General features: G+C 35.2%; 1 protein-coding gene across 4 annotated transcripts in view; it reads right to left on the reverse strand.

Moving 5' to 3' along the window:
* Nucleotides 1-4,397: 4,397 nt before the first annotated feature.
* Nucleotides 4,398-24,528, reverse strand: part of GABRA1 (gamma-aminobutyric acid type A receptor subunit alpha1) — a 60,887-nt gene continuing 40,756 nt past the window's right edge. For all 4 annotated transcript variants that reach the window (XM_006927959.5, XM_019839347.3, XM_019839343.3 and 1 more), the window contains 3 exons: nt 18,452-18,604; nt 12,493-12,695; nt 4,398-7,292 (listed from right to left, as the gene is read on the reverse strand). In XM_006927959.5, the coding sequence (XP_006928021.1) occupies nt 6,981-7,292; nt 12,493-12,695; nt 18,452-18,604 (668 nt within the window). In that variant the 3' untranslated portion in view covers nt 4,398-6,980. The remainder of the gene's footprint in view (nt 7,293-12,492; nt 12,696-18,451; nt 18,605-24,528) is intronic.

The raw sequence follows: 24,528 nt of genomic DNA on the forward strand, positions 1-24,528 counted from the left end.
CCACATGCCCCAAGTACTTGAATAAATTTTTTTAAAGAGAAGTGCTCAACAATATTTTGAAGAGATCCTCATTCAACCCCTCACCCTGAGATTATTGTGATGCCAGAAATTCTAATTATATTCAACAATGTGGTTTCACAAACTTGAGTGTTGGGAATATCTAGGCAGTGTGTCATTGTGTGCACATTTGCCACCCTCTAAAACTAGATCATTCTGAGGGTAAATTATACTTTATCTTTCAAGATTATAAAAATTTATAGTAATTATAATAACCACAGACATTTCTCTGCTCTTACATCAGTTGAAAACTATAGCTAATGGGCAAGTGGAGACAGCTACAAACAGCAGAAGCAAATGTTACTGAATGATCTACAAACAGCTGTACTACAACGAAGAGAGGATAATATCGTCTCATTTATAATGTCTGAAACTGAGTTTTCTCTTTAAAGGACAAAGTAATTTAATTTTCAAAAATACTTGAATTTTATTATTGAGAAAAAAAACCCTTTATTTTAACAGGTTCATTGAATTTCATTTCTTCATTTTACTTGTACTGACTTTTCCATACATAGGTGGAATTTATTATAGTTAGCAGTTTTACACCTAATGAGACAAAAATCTCTAAGATTTATTTCAATAAAATTTTGAAGTCCTTCTCATTTACGGTAAAATGTATATTCTTTCCCTGGTAAACCTATGCTTTATCGTTTAAATGCTCAGTGTTTCCTCTATCCTTACCCCCAGGTATTGTTACTTTAGTTTCTGGAGTAACAGAAACTAGTCTAGTACTTTAGTTTCTGGACTAAAACCAATGAACCCATAAACACAGGCTGTAATATGGGTACCGCATGCAAATAATAAAATAATAGCTCAGATTTGTTTTTGAGCTCCTTTGGTAACTGTACCACTCTCGCTATTCCTATTTCCAAGTCTAGATTTTCCTTTTAGATTTACCTTTTTAATGATTTCTATCTCTTCATTGAGATTCTCTATGTAATGTATCATTTTCGTAACAATTTTATTACATGAACATAGCTTTTTATTCTTCAAATACACTGATTATATTGCTTTGAAGTCAGCTCAATGTGGATGCCTTATTATCCTCATCTTCCCATTAAATTTCCATTTCTGGTTCTTCTGCCAGTCTTTTGTTTTCTCTAACCAGGATTGTAACTTCTGGCTACCTTCAGTATTAGTCTTCTTATCCATTTGCTTATAATATTGCTACTGTTTCTAACAGTATCCATGGGTTTAGAACTTTTGCATGCTTTGCCCTATATTAAGTGAGAACCTCTGCAGGTGGGAAGGTGTTTATTAACCCAGCTTGTCCTTCTCTGGTAGCATTATTGCAGAAATGTAGACAAAGAGATCATGAGTATAATTCCGGGTTAAAACATGGCATTATACACGCTCTTAAAAAAGTTGCAGCCCTATTATGCTTTTGTTTATGTCTTGAGTAAATATTCCTTACTTTGTTGCATGACTTTGGTTGATTTCTAGAATTCTGAAATCATTGTTTTAGAAAACCTGGCAAGTTTCATTTGTCTTGGGAAAGTTGATTTGCTTGGGTCCTTCCTCAGCTATTCTAGCAATGTTCACATTAATTATTATTATTCTTGTTTCTTGCATAAATAAGGCTCAGCAGGAACTGCCCAATGGGCCATGTCAATCTTTAACGTGAGGTCTCTAATTTCAATGGCTCTTTATGCCATGATGGATTCCAAAGTGTCCAATATAAGCCACCCTAATCATATCTAGCTTACCTAAAATGACCTTTCCTTTTGATATGAAATGACTATTCATGGTGTTTGTAATATATTATAAGATATTAATTTTTCTTTTTTTTTAAGATATTAATTTTTCAAACAGACCTGTAGTCAAGGAGATCCAGTGTAAATGTGTTTTTAAAAGATGAGTTTTGAAAGTATCAGCTTTATAATGAAGGCAATATTACTTACACAGTGTTTTAGGCAAATCAACAGACCTGTATGAATTTCTTTTTTTATAACTAAACTGTTTATGGTAAGAATCAAAGAAAATAATATCCAGGATTATACTTTGATGGACTATTAATGAAGAAATCATACCTTCCATAATAAAATTTGCTACGTTATAGAGAAAGGTAAATTACCAACGAAAACCAAAAAGAACCTTACTGTTTTTCAGCCCCATGCAGATATTGATTTCTCTTTACACCACAAATATTTTGCTGAAAAATAATATGACTTCAGAAGATGTAGGTAGTTAGTATTCTTTCAAATACAGTTTTAAAGCTTGCTCACTAATAATGAGGAGGATCACCTGCCCTTTCTCTGTGAAATAATTCTCACACCAAACATAGTATAAGCTGTTCAATTAATGACCACCAAATGAATGCATGGATCTGCATAGATTTTCTGAAAAACAGAGATCACTGATCAGTTGAATTAGTCAAATTCAACTGGCTCATATATTTGATAAATGTAGTAGTTTCAAAATTAGAGTTAAAAAGAATTTCAGTACTGAATGTTTTTTTGTAACATTGGAGTAATGTTACAATACATGGACTCTTTCTCCACATGGCACAAAATAACTGGGGCTGAGGCTAAATACACTGGGAATGGGGTCTGTTTCTCACGGTACCTGGTGCTTCCTTTAGTGTCATATTTGGTCTTCACTCACATGTGTTAGTTCCCTGGCAATAGACTTTGTAACTCTCTGAGTTAAGTTTTAATGTGTTACTACCATCTTTGAATGAAAGGCCTGCCCCTCATCACCATCGGCCATCCTCAGCAACAGAGCACCTGATAAATACTGAATCATCTTTTAAAAACTAGCTCAGCTAACACATTGATTTGAAGCCTTCCCTCATACCATTTCCCGAGTATAAATGCCCCATACCTTGTACATTTATTGGTAGATGTACATCTTGTTTAAAGTGTTGTAACTTTGGGTTCCCTTGGATTCTCTATGAATTATGAACTTTCCAAGATCACACAGTCATCTTCATTTCTGTAATCTCAGTACCTACCACAGTATCTGAAGGTTTGTAAGAGGTCTCAAATGTTAGATGGTGGTTAAATGGCTAACAACGCATAGTGCTGGCATTATATCCCGAGTCCACTGACAAACTGTCCAGGACCACTTCAATTCCTCTGACATTTTAAGTTTTATCTTGGATATTATTAGTTCCTCTAGATAAAATTATGTACCTTATGAAGAGTGCCAAATTAGCCCTGCCATTTGTCTCTTAGCTTCCTCTACTTTTCTTACAGTATTTATATTATTTTCACCTGATTCTCTTCCTCCCCTAATTTCAATTTCCTAAAGGAAAAAGGCCATGAAATATTCATGTCTCCATCCTATCATGTAGCACAATACTTAACACAGGTTAGAGACGCAGCAAATGTTAGAGAATTTAGTGTAATTAAATTAACATCTGGAGTTCATTTGACTGAAATGTTGTTATAATGTAATGAGTCAGATGATTGTTCTTGTTGGTCATCAGAGTTGGATAGATTTTAGAAAACTCCAACAGAAGGTATTAACAAACAGATATAATGAAATTCAAACAGAGGGCCAACTACCATGCCAAGTTCATTCTTATTTTGATACCTTAGATAATTATTATGGTGAGCCCTGACATGCATATATTTTGATAGCCAAAATTATCATCATTCACTACATTCATTTTTGTGAGAGCCAATAAATCAATGAATGTAATAATTTTCCTAGTATATTTGGATTGAATAAGTAATTTGGAGGATTTTTAAATGATTAATTTTGCTAAACCCTGAATCATTTTTTAGGAAGATTATTTGTAAAAATACAATTTATTTTGTTTTTGCCTGGCCACCATCTGACACAGAAAGACTGTGCCTCACATAGTCTTATCTGTGGAAACCAAGTACAGTTTTATGCCTTACACTGAAATAATTTTTCTGTTGTCTTTCAAGTAGTTATAAGTATTTTGTACTTTAATCTGACTTTGTGGTTATAGAAACATTGAGGAATGTTATAGCTCCAGGGGAGACTTAAAAATACAGTGCTCAGATTCCTCCCTCCAAAAATGAAACCAGTATCTACGAAGTAGATCAGAAAACAAATGTGCTGTATTGACAGTCGATACTCTATTATCAGTTCAGCGTTTTGATTCTGTTCTATTTATGTTTTATAAATTTTAAGTTGACGTGCTACTGGCAGCATCAGATACCGGGTGTTTCATAACTCCTCTTTGTAAAAGTGATTCAATTAAAACCACAGTTTAGAGTCATACTATTTATACATGTTCAAAATTCTTCTCTGTACCCGAGATTCTTGCTAGCACTTGGCACTTTTAGGTGCTCCTATGTGAAAATGTTTAAAACGAGTCGTTGGTAGGTCCTATTGATAATATGAAAAGAGACTCAAGCATTCCATTTTGTTATTGAATAATGTTAGTTTTATTGTTATAATAGAATACAGTATGACATAAAATTAAGAGCTTTTGCTAAACTCTGTAAAGCAATACATGCATCTGCCATAAACAACCTCGATTCATGTTAGGTTTTATTGCCACTTCACTGCACTGAGGTGCAATAAACATTCAGCGTCATCTTTTAAAAAATGTTCCTGGGAATAAACAGGAACTGTCCTCTATAAGAGTGTATCTTTATTTTCAAGGAAGACTTAACTAGTATTACATGGTTTAGCAAAGCACTGTAGAAAAGCTACATAGAATAATTTATCTTTGATAAATTGTGCAGTCAATTTATACAATAGAATACTATCCACACACACTAACAAACTAAGAAATGATAGAAATGCAATCATTGCATAGCAGAAAGCAGACTAATAAGAAATATTCACATCTAATGAGTAAAATACAGACCAAATGTTAGGCGTGAGGAGTCTGGAAGATAAAATGCTCTTAATCAACACATTAAGTTAACGCCGAAAAATAACAGATATAAACAGCAACACGGATGTTAGAGCCATATATATATATTTTTTTATTTTCTATACATGATATCTACACATGATACCAGAGGATGAAACGTCCTTGGTTCAGTCTTTATTGGCCTAGCTCATTGAATTTAGGCAGGACCAAATCAAACAATAAAGCACATTTAAAAAGAAAACCAGAGTTTGCTTAGGAAAACACAAACTGTGCTTTTTCCTACATCATTGGATAGCAGCTTTTTGAAAGAAACATTGCTCAAAAGTTGGATATGGATCCCAATGGACTTATTTGGCAATTATGCTGATAGGTTTATATGTCGTAGCATTTTAAGTGTGGTTAGACTATGACCTGTGGATTCTGGATGCTAATTTTAAACATCTCTGAAATTCTGTTAGACAAAAGGAGACTTCAAAAATACCTTCTGCATAAATATTCATCTCTAAAACTTCTGGGAAGTAATGAAACAGACCAGAATTTTTATAGGGAGTATTAATGGACCTCCTATAGTTAAAGCCCTTACATAGTATACCTACAAATATATTGCTACAGTATAAATGAAATGTAATTATGTTACTCAATAAAAGCTATTTCCTGTACATTCTTTCATGTATTTTTATATTTAATGCTACATATGGTACAACACTTATTGAAATAATTGGTATCAGCAAATATAGCGATAATATACAGTTGATCTTCTAGCTCCAACTAATGCTTTTCCATTTTCTTTCTATTTTACAAGAGCCTAAAATAGGGAAATGTGGCATGACTTGAGCAGATAGCAGCTGATTTACTACTGTACCCCAGATAATAGTTCGAAATTACAAGCTTTCTCTACATAAGTAGACTTTATATTTTAAATTCCATCTGATTCCCACAGGCTGTTCTGTTTTTAATGCAGGCTCTAAAGGTATTTCCATATAGCACTTAACAACATTCTAACAGCTAAGAGCGGTGAGTCCTACACAATATTTTAAGAACACAACTTTAAAAAAGTAAAAAATGTACAATCTCATGCTGTATATTTACATATATAATTTGTTTATATAGTCTATATTTGTTTACTAATCATAAATTTCAATCTAAAGCTTTTAATGTACTGTTATATAAAATAATACATTCAACAATTCTAGAGCTTGCAAAATAGGTTTGCCTCTCTAAAAACATCTTCATAATGAGTATCAAGTGATTATTGGACCCATGTGCTATCTGGATATAGATAAGGTGGCAAAGGGAATATTTTTAATTGTTTTATTTCATTTTTATTAATATTTTTTTTTTAGTTTTTAGTTTTTATTGAGTGTATGTCTCTGTTAAAATGACTTCTCATCGAAGCAAGTGGTAAAAGCTCAGATGATGATGAAGTAGCCTATTTAAAGCATTTCTCTTTTTTGGATTAAATGCTTAAGGAACTGTACGTTTGCTTATGCAATCTCCATGGATTCTAAAATAGCATTTAACAGCAATATAATGCACTAGCCATTTTTAAAAGGAGGAAAAAAATTGGGATCTTTAGCTTTGGAAACAAAGTGTTAAAGCTATACATCCGTTCAAAAAACAAAACTAAATGTAAGCACACTGTAGTTTGTGCAATAAAGACATAGATTTTTAAAATTGTTGTCATTAAACATTTATAATGTATTCTTTGAAACACCTCCACATAAAAATATTTTTGACATATACAGTATCTTTTTTTTTTAGAATATTTGGAAATAAATATCTACAAATGACCTGGAGTTACAGACTTAAGTTTTATTTTCCTTCTACTTTCCCTCATAGCTTGGACCTCCTTCCCCACCTTTCCTCTCTGTTTCATTCTGTCTCCTTCTGTCGTGATTTTTCTCTCTCGCTTCCTCTCTCAGAATCCTGTCTCTCAGCTGTATGTTCTGCTTTGCTCTGGACTGCTGGACAGGGGTCTGTTGTTCTCGTATGAATTATGGAAATAAGGAAACCTTCAAATTCTTTAAGACAGAGGCAAGAAAGCAGATGGGAATCACCGCGTTGAGAACAGAAAGCAATTCCCAGTGCAGAAGACTGAACAACGGAATGTGAATAGAAGGACTTATTGATGTGGGGTAGGGGCTTTCAGCTGAGGCTCTCTGTTTAAATATGTAGCCCAGTAGACCAAGTTAAAGATTCCGAATAGCAGCGGGAAGGCTATTCTTGACAGTCGGTCAATTTTGCTGACACTGTTAAAGGTTTTCTTGGGTTCTGGTGGTTTTGTTTCCGGCTTGACTTCTTTGGGTTCTATGGTTGCACTTTTAGCAATCGTGGCTAAGCCGGGGTCACCCCTGGCCAAATTCGGGGTATAGCTGGTTGCTGTTGGAGCATAAGTGTTGTTTTTCTTAATGAGAGGATCCTTCACTTTCTTTGGCTGTCGAAGGAAAGAGTAAAAGCATTTTGTTCAGTAAACTGTGGGAAGGAAGTTTATAAGTTGCTGAGCAAAATCTATACTTTGATTAACATGTAAGAAATGGAATGTATACCTGCTTTATTGAGACAAATTAAAAATGCAGACACAAATGCCCAGTTATAAGATTGACAAGTTTGGGCATCTACTATACAGGATGGTGATTACACCTAGAGACATACATATACTTATACATATCATATATTATGATATACTAAATACATATCATATACTTGAATGTTGCTAAGGCTAAGTCTTAAATGTTCTCACCACACACACACAAAAAAGAAATGGTAACTTTGTGATGGGATGGAGACAGTAGTAGGGTAGGGTAGGGTAGTAATGACTTCATAACATATGAATGTATCATCAATCATATCAACTACATGGTATACCTCAAACTTACACAATATCATGTGTCACATATCTCAGTAAAGCTGGGGGAAAAATGCAGACACAGTATTTTCCAGGCTTCCCTATCAAGAGGTAGAGTGATGTGATGCCATGTTAGGAGCCTATCCTCAAGAAGCTTTGCAGCCTCAGCATTTACCCTCTGAAAACATTACTGCCTCATGAATTAGCTTGGACTAGAAAACTGAGTGACCAGAGACCATGTACAGTGAGAAGCCCAGTCCCAGTGTCAGGCCCCAGACGAGTGAGAGGCCATTGTGGATCCTCTGCTCCTGATAGAGTCTCCAGTTTACTGCAACCATGTTGGTGAGCCCATATCCTCCTAATAGAAGTACCACCAGGTTGCTCCCAGCCCCACATGCCTGGAGGTTGCTGTAGGTCACTAAGTTTTGAAGTGGTTTGTTTTGCAGCGATGAGTTGCTGAGACAACAATTATTTGCTCCTTCTCCCCAGGTTGCAAGTGGGCAAATGATAAAACAGTTATTCAGGGTATCTTGAAGCCAATTTCTTGTTCAGTGTCAGCGGCTTGTCAATGTTATCTGCACAACTGCAGCATTTCTTGGGGTTTCTATCATATAGACATTTCCAAAAAATGAAGTGGATCATTGTTCACAGCTATGTGGTCTGATATACTGTCATTAGCCACTTGTGACTATTGAGCACTTGAAACATCGCTACTCTGAGATGTGTGTAAGTATAAAAATGCGCACAGGATTTTGAAGGCCTAGTATAAAAAAAGGAAAAGAATGCAATATATCTCTTTAATAGTGATTTTTATTGTTTACACATTATAAAGATGCTATTTTGGATATATTGGTAAAAGCATATTACTAAATCACTAAATTCTACACCTAAAACTAATATTACACTATATGTTAACTAACTGGAAATTAAATCAAAACTTGAAAAAGAAAACAAAAAAAATTAATTTCCCTGATTTGTACTTTTGAAAAAAGCTAATAGAAAATTTTAAATTATATACATCATTCACATTTGTGGCTCACATGTTTCTGTTGGATAGCAGTAGTTTAGAAGAGTAGTTCTCATTCTTTTGTGCACACTAAATCACTAGTTAAACATTTTTAAAGGGCAAATATCTTGGGCACAATCTCATATTTTGAATCAGAAAACCAGAAGTGGAGTCTGGTTACTGATGTTCCAAAAAGGTATAGAGAATCCTGATGAACAGCTAAACTTAGTCAGCCAGACTCAATGTTCTCTGAATAATCCGCATTTTTATTATTGAATCAGAATAAAATTTTACTACCAAAAGACCTGATGCTCTTCACAAGAAATACTAGTTAATTTTAACAGGTTAATTTCTTTATTATCCAGCCCTGTGATGTCTCTGTTACCTTTTCCCCTCCTTCAAATCTGTAAACATTACATTAGGACAACAACAGAAAGCCCAGAAATTGTTTTTTTCTAGTATTACATCATAAAAAGTAAGGCCACTCACTCTAACTGTACTCCTATTTTATAGTGAAGACAGATTTGGTTAAGCTTTATGAAGAATGACAGAAAGTTCCATAATTATTTGTACAAAACGGAGGCAAGTAAAAGTAATTCTCTCTTTCACTGTCAAAATGACTACAGGTCAAAAATAGATATGGTTTAGTAAGTTACACAGAGAAAGACAAACACCACATGATTTCACTTATATGTGGAATCCAAAAAACCAAAACAAATGAATAAATAAACACAAAGCAGAAACAGACCCACAAATACAGAGTAGGGTAGGCAAATACAGAGGGGGGAAGGCAAAATGGGGAAAGGGGAGTGGGAGATATAGGCTTCCAGTTATGGAATGAGTCATGAGAATAAAGGCACAGCATAGGGAATATACTGAATGGTATGATAATGGCATTGTATGGTGACATGGTAGCTACACATGTGGTGAGCATAGCATTAAGGTGTAGAGTTGCTGAATCACTATGTTGTAGGCCTGAAGTAACGTAACATTTTTTGTCACCGTACTAGAATAAAAAAAAGATATGGTTTGTTTCAACACAGTTAAACAGCCAAACTGAACTTGTAATAGTCCATTTCTTAAAAAATAAGAATTCTAATATTACAGAATACAAGCATGCATGTCCTTTAGATAAAATGTATATGTACTCTGATGTTGAAGAGAGGCAATGGGTTCCAATCTAACCAAAACTTGTTGAATGACAGACACCTTATTAGATAAGCTGAAATGGGTAATCAGCAACAAGAATAATTCTTGGAGGAGAGTTTATATTATTAATAGATTTCATTTCTCCCAGTGCCAAATTATTATAGTACTCCAGCACTAGAATACTAAAATCTATCAAGTTAAGTGCTTTTATTTGCAACATCAAGTTGAATAACATATTGAGAAATATCTGGTTGGCTTATCAGGAAAGAGCACTTAACATTTTTTTTTAATTTTTAAGAACGTTAAGCTCCCCATATTCTGTAAGAAGCTGGTGTTTCTTTCAGCAATTTAGTATATGAGAATGGATCTTAAGCCGGCTACTGAATGTTGACTTGATAATGTGATGACTTATGGAAATTTTCTTTTCATTTTCAAGTTATATCATGTTAGAGACTGAAATTTAACTCTCCTGATCATAGAATACACTCATCTGGTCATACAAAAAATATTTTATTCATCCTCTCTGAATGTCAAAATGAGACCTGGGTCACATTGTGATCACACTCCCTGTAATAAGCAAATCAAACTGTCAAATCCCTGGGGAAGATTTTTACAGAGGCATAGATAATTTACAGAAAATATTGCCTTTCTTCTTAGGATGATAGATATAGATGATTCGCTGATAAATATATATGTGTGTGTGTATATATAGGTAGGATATGACTATACCTATATCTACATTTGTATACTGAATAACATAGACTATAGACTGATAGAGATTAGAATATTTTCATTAAGACACAGGACTTGGAAACCTAATACAGCATCAGACAGAGATAAATATAAACTTACCTGTGAGCTCAACCAATGCTGCAACCTAAATTCTATGTTTTCCAGACCAAATTCATGTAACAAATCACTAACAACCAATACTGATGAGCCAGAATCAGAAAGACACTGGTCTCATGCAGCAAAGTATTAAGACAGAAAAGCAATTTTTTCCAATGTTTGCACATCACTTCAGTTGCATATCACCCACGTTTGCATATCATTAATTCTGAAGAACTTTAGTAGACTATTCCAGTGATTCTAAGATGTGCATTTAAAAATTGTTCACATCTATGACTCTGGGCTATGTCTTACGACTGGTAGTGTCTTATGACTACCCATCTCTATGTTTGGCTCTCTCTCCTTTGGGCTGCTCTTCTTTTCTAGGACAAATGGAGGCCATCAGTGGCTAAAGTAAGTATTTGACAATTACTCTGTCTTCACTCTTTTCATTCCTCTCTCCAACTAGTAAACACAATCCCTTTGTCTTATCTCCTCTCTCTACTGACCCTGAGCCAAGGTTCTTGGTTTGAAAATTCAGATTTTGTTTTTAATACTTGCCAAGCACGTTTCAAGGGAAGGCAAATTTTGAGGGTGTGGTTCGGGTACTGTTGGCTGCCACAGTGCATTCTACACAGAGCCTTCCTTCGCTTTTACCTGTGTAGGAGAGCATGGGGGTGTTCAGCTGATTCATCTGGGGTAGATCTAAAAGGGCTTTTACTTGGCAGTATATTTTCTTTCATATGCATATATTAATGACTCATCTTATAATCAGTAACACTATAAATTCATTTAAATACGGTAGATGTTTCCACCACAAAGCATTCCTTTTTCTAGTACATCTGTAGAGCTATGAGGAAAACACCATTAAACTAATTTCTTTACTATAGACCCTTTCAGATTCTCGAATATATTGTGACTCTGTGATATAGTATACACCATTATATAAGTGTATTCAACCACACAACTTTATTTTTAGGGACTATCTCATGAGATTGGTACTCTGAGGAAAAGAATTTTGGGAAAACTACTATAGAGTGAATTCTTCTAAATTACTTCTAGATGTCTTACAATCTCTGTGTCTCTGACTTTGACCTTCTTTCTACCATCTGAAGGTTCACCTGCATTTTGACATACTTTACTTTCAAGCCACAGAAGTATAAATATCCTCCTTTCATGTGCTTTAAAATACACTCTAGAATAGGTTCTAATTTAGAAAAACAGTAATGAGCTGTACTTGATAATTTTCTACAAAGAAGAATTTTTCTGTGATTTCTGTGTATGATCCTTAAAGCAAAACTCTAATTTGGGGAAAGAAATATATTTATTGCCCCTTGCTTTACTGAAAATTGGAGATAATGCATCTCACAAACTCAATTCCACTGAGGCATTATAGTCATAATATTTATGACCAAGGTGATTAGGCTCAGAAAACGACCAAAAGGCTATGATTTTCAAATTCTAAAAATTATAATGGCATAGCTTTATTTGCTCCTAATGTCAGGTTGATTAAAGCTGTTCTCAAATCGATGGAGGGCACAGGAAAGCATACTTGAGTAGAAATGTTCTCCTTCATCTCTCTATGATCTCCTTACTCTACTCTGCCCATTTGCCCACTCAAACAACCCCTCTCTTTAGCACTACCAAAATTACCATAGCACATAGTCATTGATGATATAAGAAACAAAGAATCCTTATCACCCCATCTCTGCATTCTTCAGCCATTTCCCAAAGTCTGAACATGCCATCTCACAGGGCTAATAAGACATACCAGTGATGCATTACAGGGGATCTTAAAGCATTTACCTTTTCTGGAACCACACTTTTGCCATCCCATGCATAACCTCTCTTGGTGAAATAATTTACTGTGGCAAACTCGATCAGAGCCGAGAACACAAAGGCATAGCACACTGCAATGAACCAATCCATAGCAGTTGCATAAGCCACCTTCGGAAGGGAATTTCTGGCACTGATACTCAAAGTTGTCATGGTGAGCACAGTTGTTACCCCTGTAAAGAGAGAAATTAAGTAAATTTGTAGGTTCATACTGCAAAATTTGATCACTGGAGGCCAACCTACTTGTGGCACTTTTGGTAACCAGCAGTGCCATAGATACAGTGGGTTGTTGTCGTTGTTGTTTTTTAATCATCCCATGTTGGTTTGGGATGAATGAGTTTAAATACAACCCCAGTGTAGTGTATAGTTCATGGTATGGCAGTATTGAGGGGGATCTCTTGGAGAGATAAACTGCTCTGCTACTGAGAAGCTGTTAATAAAATCATGAATTCCCTTAAACGGGCACCTTGAACAAGGTGTCCTGGGCAGGGAAGGAAACAATACTGTCTCACTGTCCCCAACGCTTTCAAACAGAAAGCATAGATCTTCATTGTCTCTGATCCACAAGAAATTGTTTATCCTTATCTCTGTTTAATATTCTATCTGCATATCCTAAATGTATAAACCAAGAAGCTAGTAGCTTCTTGTTAATCAATAATTGATAGATAATTGAATTATTTTAGGATAATATTTTGCTACATTGTTAACTTTTCTGCTTTTATACTATTTTCCCTCTAATTCTAAAATAGCTCCTCTTTGGGGCACCTGGGTAGCTCAGTTGGTTGAGCCTCCTACTCTTGGTTTTGGTTCAGGTCATGATCAAACAGTTCGTGATTTCAAGCTCTGCATTGGGCTCTGTGCTTACAGTGTGGAGTCTACTTGGGATTCTCTGTCTCCCTTTCTCTCTGCCCCTTCCCCACTCACTCTCTCAAAAATAAATAAATAAACATTAATATAATAAAATAAAACAGCTCCTCTTTTGAAGAAATTCCTGAAATAAGTTGCATGTCATTTGCTTGAGGTTATACAGCTCAGAAGTGGCAAGACAAAAATACGAACACAAGTTTGTCTGATTCAAATGTCCACAATCTTTCCCCTTTTTTTGGTAATGCTGCCTCATTTGCCCGATTCTGTGAATCCATTCCTAGTGATTAATGTTACCTATATTCAAAGCAGTTTTCAAGCCAGTTGTTTTTAGCTTATTTAGACAATTATGAGTTGGTATGTGAATGATATCCATTAATGTTCATTTAATAAATTGATACAATCAACCTACTATATGCAAAACCCTATAACAGAAGCATTGTAACATACCTCTTAAGCCATTTGAAAATGTATTAAAAAACTCACAGTAGTCCCATAGGGGTGGCTCAGGCTGCATGATATGGAAAGACTTCCAACCTCTTCCAGTGACTAGTCCCAACCTTACCACTTATTAGCTCTATGGCCTCAAGTAGGCAAATTTACTTGTAGGGACCTCAGTCTCCACATCTGTAAAAGGGGTGATTTAGATTTCATTCTCTCAACTATCTATAATTGTTAAAATTATCAGAGAAACTTCTGTACAATTTTTCACAAGATTACTTGAGGATTAAATGTAATAAAGGTAAAAGAATTTTAAAGATGGTAAATTATTTCCATGGAAGATACTGTCATCTCATGTCTAAAACTCATACCTATGATTACCCTTTTGGATTAATATTTAGAGAATCAGCAATGTCACACAGCTGGTAGGTGACTAATTTTTCTAAGCTGCTTTAAGCCATCCAATATTTCCTAGTTTTCCATGAATTTTAAGGTAGATGATCTTTGTAACTATGTTAGGGAGTGATAAGATTAAAAAGAAACATTGAGACTTTTATTAAATCATATTTTTTTGATACATGGTCACAGATATAGGGAGCAGACTTACTCTAAATTTTGGAGGTGTTACAGAAAGTTCTGGGGAATTATCTGTATTATATAACCAACAAATGGTTTAAGAAATATTGGCCGGTAAACAGTTCTTAAATTTACATATCAGTATTAACTTGAGCTAAGAGCAAAGTAATTAAATGTCAGTATTTGAGGAACTGAACAACCCAGTTCAAATCCCAACTCTGTAATTGCTGAATGACCTTGGGAAAACTGCCTCACAATCCTGAACTTTTTTTTTTTTTAATTTTAATGCTTATTTATTTTTGGGAGACAGAGAGCATGAGTAGAGGGAGGGCCAAGAGAGGGAGACACAGAATCCAAAGCAGGTTCCAGGCTCTGAGCTGTCAGCAGAGTCTGACACAGGGCTCTAACTAATGAACCACAGGATCATGACCTGAGCTGAAGTCAGACATTTAACCAACTGAGCCACTGAGGCATCCCTGTTGTCTTTTTTAAAAATTATCTCTTTTTGGGGCACTGGGTGGCTCAGTCTGTTGGGCATCCAACTTCGGCTCAGGTTGTGATCTCACAGCTTATGAATTTGAGCTCCACATCGGGCTTGCTGCTGTCATCATGAAGCCTGCTTGGGATCCTCGGTCCCTCTCCCACTCGTGCTCTCTCTTTCTCTCACAAATAATAAATAAACATTAAGAAAATTATATCTTTTAAAAATAATTTTAATAAGTCTAACTCAGAGGGATATTATGAATATTAAATAAAATACTGTAAAAAAAAGTGTTTAGTATTAAGCCTGATACCAAGAACAAAGCTAATGGCTACTATTATTTTTTTAATGTTTTTTTATGTTTTTATTTACTTTTGAGACAGAGACAGGGCATGAGTGGGGTAGGGGCAAAGAGAGAGAGGGAGACAGAATCTGAGGCAGGCTCCAGGCTCTGAGCTGTCAGCACAGAGCCCGACATGGGACTTGAACTCATGAGCCGCAAGATCATGACTTGAGCTGAAGCCGGATCCTTAACCGACTGAGCCACTCAGGTGCCCCAATGGCTATTATTATTGACAACTTTGGTCCTTGTTAGTAAATCTCTGCTGCAGTGAATTTCATTTTTTTTTAAATTTTGGTTCATGTAGACAACTGTCAGAAGTAATTTGGGAATGGGTGTTCTTTAAATGTATCGGTAAATTAAGAGTGAAGAGTAGCATAAACAGAGGTGTGTGTGTATGTGTGCGTGTGTGTGTGTGGTCTTCCAACACTTGCTACAGGGGCAGAGAAAGGAAAAAAAAACTGTGTTGAGCACCTATTAAAAGTTCCAAGAACTCAATCTGACAATGCATATATTTTATTTCTCTCAATATTTTAAAAAGCACTATTTTACTTTAATTGCTCTCTCATTTAACAGGCAACCGAATCTTTGAAAAATGAAGATTGGATCTAAAACTTGGACCTATGTGGCAACAAAATTACAGGACCACACTGCCTCTGAATGACAGCATGGACCATCAAAATGATGTTTTAAGACATAAAACAGGCTTTGGCTTTGCTGCATTCTTCAACCTTATACTAACCTGTTAGAAAGAACAACTTTTTTTTTTCTTTTTCCTTTGTATATTTTTTCTTTAAATATCCGTGACCCTGTCAGGCATCTGACACAGCACAGAGGAATGTGCTGAACTGAGACTAAAAACAATGGAAACATGTGTACTAAGTAAATGTTAAAAGGCTAAAGGTCTAGAGAAATTGTACTAGTGATTGTATTGAACTTAAAATGTTACAAATATATGACTTGATACACAGAAATACTTGCCACAGCTGAGTTTACAAATACGTAGTTAGGTTCACCAGAAGGGCATGAGTTGGCTGAGATATCACATTGTTGGAAATGTGAAGAGCAAGGGTTTTGACTTATAAAAGATTCCAAAATGCTTTAGAGAATTTCCAAAAAGGAAGGATAGAATTTATTAGGGTGAGAAGGAGGGAGAGTGAGCATTAAAATAAATAAATAAATAAAAATAACTTTTCACTGCACTTCTGGGTTCATTCTACAAAAATAAACACAAATATTAAAATATTTTCTCTATTCCCTTTCTTTTTCAATTTCCAGTGAATAAAGGGCTCAAATTAAATATACATATAGAAGTAAGCACCTTGACAAGAGTTCAATCTTCAGTTCTAGTAAGTGGCTTCAACACTAGTTAATATTAACAAATGGTAATTAAAGAAAGAATTTGAAATGAGCTACTCTTGTGCTCTGCAGCTTGAATCATCTGGGATCTTTTTTAATGTTTATTTATTTATTTTTAGAGATGTGGGGGTGGGTGGCAAAAGGGGGAGAGAGAGAACCCTAAGCAGGCTCTGCACTGTCAACACAGAGCCCGACGTGAGGGCTCCGGGCTCGAGCCCACAAACTTCAAGATTATGACTTGAGCTGAAACGAAGACTCAGATGCTCAACCAACTGAACCACCCAGGCACCCCCATCCCAGACCTTAATATAGCTATGTTCCTAGACTACACTCAGAGCAAAGATTTGGTCATTTCCAACCTGGAAGCACTTTGCTAGGTTCAAAAGAAAAGACTCTTTCCTGGGCACTCATAGCAAAGTCTTGTTTTTTTCATGAGATAACAGATTTTTCATGCCTTGCCTGTTATTGAAGATTGATGCCATAGGGATCTAGGCACATGAATAATCCTCAATTTAGATTATAAGCTTCTTAAGGCTTTTTATTCTCTGGTGAAGAGGCTTAAATATAGCATGTGCCTAGTTGATGTTTTAGAATAAACTTTGATAATTTCACATTTCACCAATAAATATGTGATTGTTATTTCCAAATGAATCCCACAACCACTTGATTTCATGTCTCATCATTGCATCTATATAGCATATTGATTTTGGTTTGGAAAGGTCATTAAGGCACCAACTCCACGGCGAAGGGAGAGTCTGGGTCTTACTACAGACACCTTCACCTAATAGCTTCTGAAGGTGCTATTCTTGGGCAGGTTACCCAATTTCTTATTCTTTAGCTTTCTCTTCTATAACACAGGGATAATAACAGTACATAGAATTTTTTAGCATTAAATAAGAGAATATAGGTTTATATAATATAACCTGATATAAGAGCATTCAATAAATATTATCTATGATTTTCAATGTGACTCAAATTTTAAGCTCCAGAATATAATCTTCATAAGGGGAGCGGTTTATGTTTCATTCACTGTAGCATTCTATGCCTACAACATAGTAGGAGCTCACAGTAGGTTTCAAAGAAATGTTCGCTGAATCAATGTATGAATCAATCAATGAATTCATTTTTTGTAATGGAATATTTTGTTTTCATCAGTCTTTAAAGTAAAATTAATATAGTGTACTACAATACAGGCAGGAAATCCCTCTTTATATGAAATACAAGCTTCTAAAATTATAAGTTAGGGGGTGATTTTTCCAATAAGTAAAAAGTTTGTTACAATTTAAACAATATTGCAATTAGATTTCCTTAACTCATAACATATAGAACATTTAAAACATCTTGATAGGAAAAAACAAAAGTGTATTTGAAACTCTTCAGAAGCATACACATGAGGTAAAATGAGGTATTTCTATACTGATGATGGTCATTCATGAGCTCTCCCTACCTAAAGAATCCCTGCCTTCATATACGTAAGGAAGTAATTCTGCTGATATTTTCTCAGATTCTCCAAAAATACACTGATACATGATTATACACTCTAAATATATGATTTCAATATTAATATTTTTGTTTTTCATCTATCACCATGTATTTTATGTTTGCTTCATTCCTCAACTCTCCCAAAACATCACATCAAATGTTCGTTAGTTCCATCTAACTACATGCACTAGAAACAGCTTTTGCTATTTAGAGAAAAAGTTTTTAAAAATCATACCATAATGAGAATGGTAACTCTTTGAATCTTTCTATTGTGCTAACTTCAGATTTTAATGTATAATTACTTTTTCATTCCATCAGCAACGTCACCAATATGATATAACTTGCCCTCCATGTTAATCGGCATGCAAATGTTAATTGGCACTCACCAAAGACAGTCCTTGCTGGTACAGACTCTCTGTTGAGCCAGAAAGAGACTTGGGAGAGAATAACTGTCATTATGCATGGCAGGTATGTTTGAATAACGAAATAGCCAATCTTTCTCTTCAGGTGGAAATGAGTGGTCATTACAACATATTCTCCTAGAGGGTAAAACAGACAGTAAGGTGAAACAATTTGACCTTGAAAAGAAGTTATCTTTAAATTTTTTCCAGCAGCAGCAAAAGCCTGTTCTTTAGACCTATCCTGTCTCCAGGTGACATTTGGTTCCCAAAGAGAAAAGCTTTTATCCAGGAAAGGAAAGAGATATTACAAAAACACACCAAGACGGGTCTGAGGATGAGACTGAGGTGCCAGAAATGTCATAGATATTGTCAGAACCTTATCATGGTACATCACCCATTTCAGACATATCTGAGCATCTGTTTACAGATTGGCTTTAATGACCATGAAGGCAATGTGTGAGTCCCCGATGACACATACTAATGGGTTAGAACAGATCAGATCCCCAGTTTACCACTATGGAAGACATTCAGGCTGTCTAATGAAGAAGCTTTGATGTCCAACTTGGGGGAGTTCCTCACAACACCAACAATTCCTTTCAGCAGCTCTGTCACCTTCAGTAAGTTATTTAGCTTAAGCCTGATCTTTGAAATAGGAGAGTGAGCTATCCCCTGGGTTCTATACCCAGGGTTTCTCAAAATTTATTTTGAGGAATACATTCATCAGAATCACCTGGAAAGGTTTTGACATTCAGTTCTTCAGGTCCTACCTAGATAAACAAACCATTCTTTAAAAAAAAATTTTTTTTTAATTTTTATTTTTTAAAGAGAGAGAGAGAGACAGAGCACAAGTCAGGAAGGAGCAGAGAGAGAGGAACACAGAATCCAAAGTAGGCTCCGGGCTCTGAGCTGTCAGTACAGAGCCCGAAGTGGGGCTCAAACCCATGAACTGTGAGATTACAACCTGAGCCAAAGTCGGACACTTACCGACTGAGCCACCCAGGTGCCCCCACAAACCATTCTTCAGGCAGGCCCAGGAAAATCCATTCCAATACAACTTTTGAACTTGTCCCAATTCCTAGCCTAAGCTAGAAAACAGTAGACTAGGTAGGCACAATTCATGGTTTTGGTATGTATCAAAATCTGATTTCATTTACAGGTCAAAAGTGATAGACATACAAACCAAATTGTAGGAGTTTATTTTTTTAATTGATGTTATATTTTCTCAATTATAAACCTTTAGAATCCATTCTGAATATATATATACTTAGCTATCTGTCAGTGGGTAGAAGAGAACCAGGTGTATTCTTACACTATCACTTCCTTTGGTATTCACATTTCTCCATCTTTCTCCTTCCCTTCAACTCCAAACTTCCTCCTATGCAACCTGTTATATATGTTTCAATCTGTGGCCATCCAGCTTCAGCCCTTAATGAGGCTAAAACTGTTCATGATCTCTTAATATCCTAAACTTCATCTTTCTGGAAAATAATTATAGAGGTTCTGAGTATAGTTTGGCTTTCAGCTTTCTTCCCCTTTTTTTCTTGACTCTAGCCAGGGTTTCCTTTCTCACCCCTGACCCTAGTGTCATTTGTACCTAGAGGGCTGCCAAATCTAGAGCTCTAAGTAACATCGTTTTTAAAATCAACCTGTATTCCCAAATGTCTACAAGACATCTCAGACACTCTGATTTTCTATTGACATCACCAACTAAATACATTCAAAAACAGACATTAGTTAACCTTTCCCATAAAAAATAATGACCAGCATACAGCTGTGTTGAATTTCCACTTAGAGTCCATCTTTAAATTCATGGTACTTTCATCTTTCTACTCACTCAGGCTAAAACCCTGGAATTGATCCATGGATGTGAAGTAGGGCTTCAGAGGGAGAAAGAAAGGAATAAGTTGAGCATAACAATTTTAATTTCTCCTGTGCAGTATCTCCCAATCTATAGTTTATCTGGTGGTCACTGCTCTTATTGCCTTTGTAGATCCGTTAATTGTCTTGCTCATCTCTAGCCACTCCCTCACTCCAGTTTTTCCTAAACTTTGATGCAGAGTGATCTTTTTAAAGCATATGTAGGTGCACCTGGGTGGCTCAGTTACTTGAGCATCCTACTCTTGATTCCAGCTCAGGTCACAATCTCATAGTTGTGGCATCAAGCCCCGCGTCAGGCTCTGCGCTGAACATGGAGCCTGCTTAAGATTCTCTCTTTCCCTCTGCCTCCTCTCTTCCTTGTTCTCTCTCTCTCTCTCTAAAATAATAATAAAAAAAGGGTATGTAAAATCTTAAAATACCTTAATGGATTCCCATTGTCTACATTAAGGTTTCTCAACCTCAGCACTATTGACATTTCTGACCAGATAATTATTTATTGTGAGGGCTGTCCTATATGTTGCTGTATATTCAGCCTGACATGTACCCACTAGATGTCACTAGCAAATACTCCACTCTTCCCCAGTGTCACAATCAACATTGTCTCCAGTGTTACATACTGACAAGCAAACTCCCTAAGCTGTATTTAAGACTCTGTCACAGCTCTAAAGATGCATTTTAGCATTATGTCTCATAGCTCAGCACTCATTCTCACAACTCGGTATATTGAGATACTGATACAAAATTCTCTACATGACATCTATTACTGCCGAATATTTTGTTCACCTATGGGTTGGGATGAATCCATAGCAGAATAGGAAGAAATGTACCGTAAAGGAAAGCTTATTAGCTTTGGAAGCAAATGGATTTGAGCTCAAAACTTAGACATCTTATATTCTTACTGTTAGCCTTGGGCAACTCAGTCTCTGATCCTCTGTTTCCTAATCTGTAAAATAGTGAGAAGTATACTGTGGGGAGAATGAAGAATAGGGAGTCTATTGAAGATCATGTTGTGTAAGTGTTTTAAAATAAATTTTAGTTCCTTTTCCCATTTTCTTATCTGTTCCCTCCAATCAGAATTGGTAAAAGTATTAGTAAAATAAATGCATTTATTCTTCACAGTAGGAAATAATTCACAAGTGCAAATAAGCTTTCACTGATAATTGTTAAGAATGATAACAATTTTAATTGTTATCAGTAATGTTAGTTGTTTTAATTGCTATCAGTAATTTTAATTGTTATCAGTAATGACTTACTGATCCCTTGTAAGTAATTTCAAATTTATTTATAGCTTGTTTACATTTATAATAATATCTTATACTTTTTAGTTTATCTAATTTATATGCTTATATTCCTCTCATCAAACTTAAAATTAATTGGAAAAGGATAGTTCTTTGAATATAGCATGGTTTTACATATTTTAAGTATTCAAATATCTGTGTATGGTGAAAAGGGACACACTGAGATTTAAGGGCACTCACTCAAATCAACATCCATCAGAATCTCTCTTTGGGAGGGAAATATGCTTACTAATTTCTTTTAATTTTCTATAGATACATTAGGTGACCTCCAAGGTCACCCAAAAGAATTAAATGATTCAAATTTGAGAAAGATGCAAAAAAACAATTTTCCCTGGGCTACTAAAATGTCATCTTATGGACATGGCCATGTTACATTTTATCCTCTCAGGAGTACGCATTATTATTCTAACCATTCATTCAACTGAGGTTTACAAAATTTTACCAGCCCAAAGAAAAAATTCCAGAATGTCAGAAAGATGAATATCTATACATATTCCATTATCATCTTTTGTTGTTCACAATGAACATTTTAGGAAGATTCTGAAAATAATATTATTTTGGAGGAACTATTATTCAACATATTTGTTATATAAACCATTTGCCACTAACAAAATAGAGAAAGGAGGATTTCAAATCTTCTGAAATCATTTTCTTAAATTAAACAAAATCTAAGAAGCTTTGACACAAAACATTTAAGTAATGAAAAGGCAGCAAAATCAGAATCATGTTGTAATAGTTTAAAAATAAAAGAAAAACACAACAAAAAAAAATCAGTCTCCTAAATTGAATAGAGATATTCCTAAAGAATATCTCTAGACATCAAGTGCTTATGCACTAAGCATGTCAAATTCTTTTCCTCTAATTCAATAATCTAGAAGAATTGTAATTCAAATATCCTTGCATATCATGTAACCCTCAGGGAAGCTTGTAAATTAGATGTGACAATACTTCTGATACATTACCATACAAAATTAAGGAGAAGGATGGAAAAGAAACAGGGATCTAAGTCAGAAAGCAGCTTTGAGGGTTTGTTTAGAACTGGCTTCCATTTACTTGAAGAGCAAATTCCTTGCTTAAGTTTATTTGACTTCAGTTTCCTCATTTGTTCAATTAAAATGATAGTGCTTTACTTAATTATTTCCTTGGATGCTGTTAGGATAAAATGAAATGGTAGATATGGAAGTTATTTAAAAAAATTGAGTCACATGCATATTTATAGCGTGTAGACAAAAGGATAGAAAGGTATTCTTTCCATATCTAGAAAGCAACCATTCACTTCAACAAAGTTGTAGTGAACATTAGGTCCATATAAAGTTGATCCTTTCCTTCCAAGTACTCTAAAATTTGTGTTTTCTAAGTTATGTGTTTCCTAAGTTTCTATGATACCTTTTTAATGGGAACGAGGAATGAAAAATATCGAGGGAAGAATTCGTATTTTAATATCTGCTCAAAGGGTTATGAAATAGAAATAAGAAAAAAAAATGGTTAGAGTTCTAGGCCACTTAGCCTCTCTAGACCCATCTCTTCATCTGAAATAAGGATAGGTTGATCAGATGACTATAGAGTCTTTTCTCCCCATCCCCAACTGCCAGGCTTTACATTTTATGGCTACAATGATTTCTTGGAGATCATGTACTATGTTTCATAAATGGGAGACTTGAGGCTCCTTGGATGAATGTTTAACAAAACTGCTGCCTCCGGTCTGGGAAAATGGTTGTTTCCTCATTCATTTTGACCCTGCAGGGTCGTCCTTAAATAAAGTCATCCAGAGAAGATTTTGAGGATGTCACAATTTCTTTTGGTCTGATGTTCTAAGGATAAAAGATAGTCATTCACAAAGAAGAAATATTCATACTCAGCAAAGCTCACCTAAATTTCCTCTGATCAAATCCATCTAGTAACTTAGGTAAATATGAAGGTTTTAGTCATCACTGTGTACTTAAAAAATGCATTACATATTATTTTGTTATTGTTTTCTGGCCATATTTTCATTACACCTAATGACTAATTATTATACTTATTTAATTATTATACTTTCTGTATAAGTCATATTTCCATGCCTCTTAATGACTACTATGACTTTTGCATGGGCTCTCCTTAAAGAATTATTTAGGAAACATAATGTGGTATAGTAGAATGAGATGGGGGCCATGTCTGTGGTCTAGTTCCAAACTGCTTTCTCTGATATGTCAAGCAGAAATGACCTCTTCTTGCCATGTGGCTCTCTTGCACTAACCCTATCACTATTATTGATAGTAATATCTAATATTTATTACATAGTTTTTACATGTCAGGTGCTCTGCTAAGGAGGTCACGTGCATTTTCTCATTTCAATCTCACAGTAGCTCATGAAGTAGATCCTCTTATTATCTCCAAATAGCACAAGAGAAAAACGAACAGAGAAATGTCTTGCCAAAGGTCAGGAAGTTAATAAGTGGTAAAACCAGCATTCAAAACTTCACAGCATAATTCCAGAGCCCACACTCTTAAATCCATGATGCACCACATTATAGGATTTCACACATGTCTACATTTCCTGTTTCTAGTCATGTGGTTGAGAGCACTCTGCAGCTAGACTACCCAGGTTCAAATCCCAGCTCTGCCAATGCCTTGCTGTATGACCTAAGAAGAATAGTTAAATCTCCCTGGATTCAATTATGTCCCATCTGTATAATGGTTATAGTAAGAATAATACCTATATCCTGGGATTGTTGTGATGATTTGAACAATGGCAAGTGCAGGTTAGCTACTTATATCAATCAACTATGAGCTTCTTGAAGGCAGGAATTATGTGTCCTTCATCTATCTTTTCCAGGCCCAATTACAATGTCAAACACAGTAAGTGAGCAAATGGCTGAAGGAATTAGTTAATAAATAAATTAATAA

The sequence above is a fragment of the Felis catus genome, chromosome A1 (genome assembly GCF_018350175.1).
Source record: "Felis catus isolate Fca126 chromosome A1, F.catus_Fca126_mat1.0, whole genome shotgun sequence".
Classification (NCBI taxonomy): Eukaryota; Metazoa; Chordata; class Mammalia; order Carnivora; family Felidae; genus Felis; species Felis catus.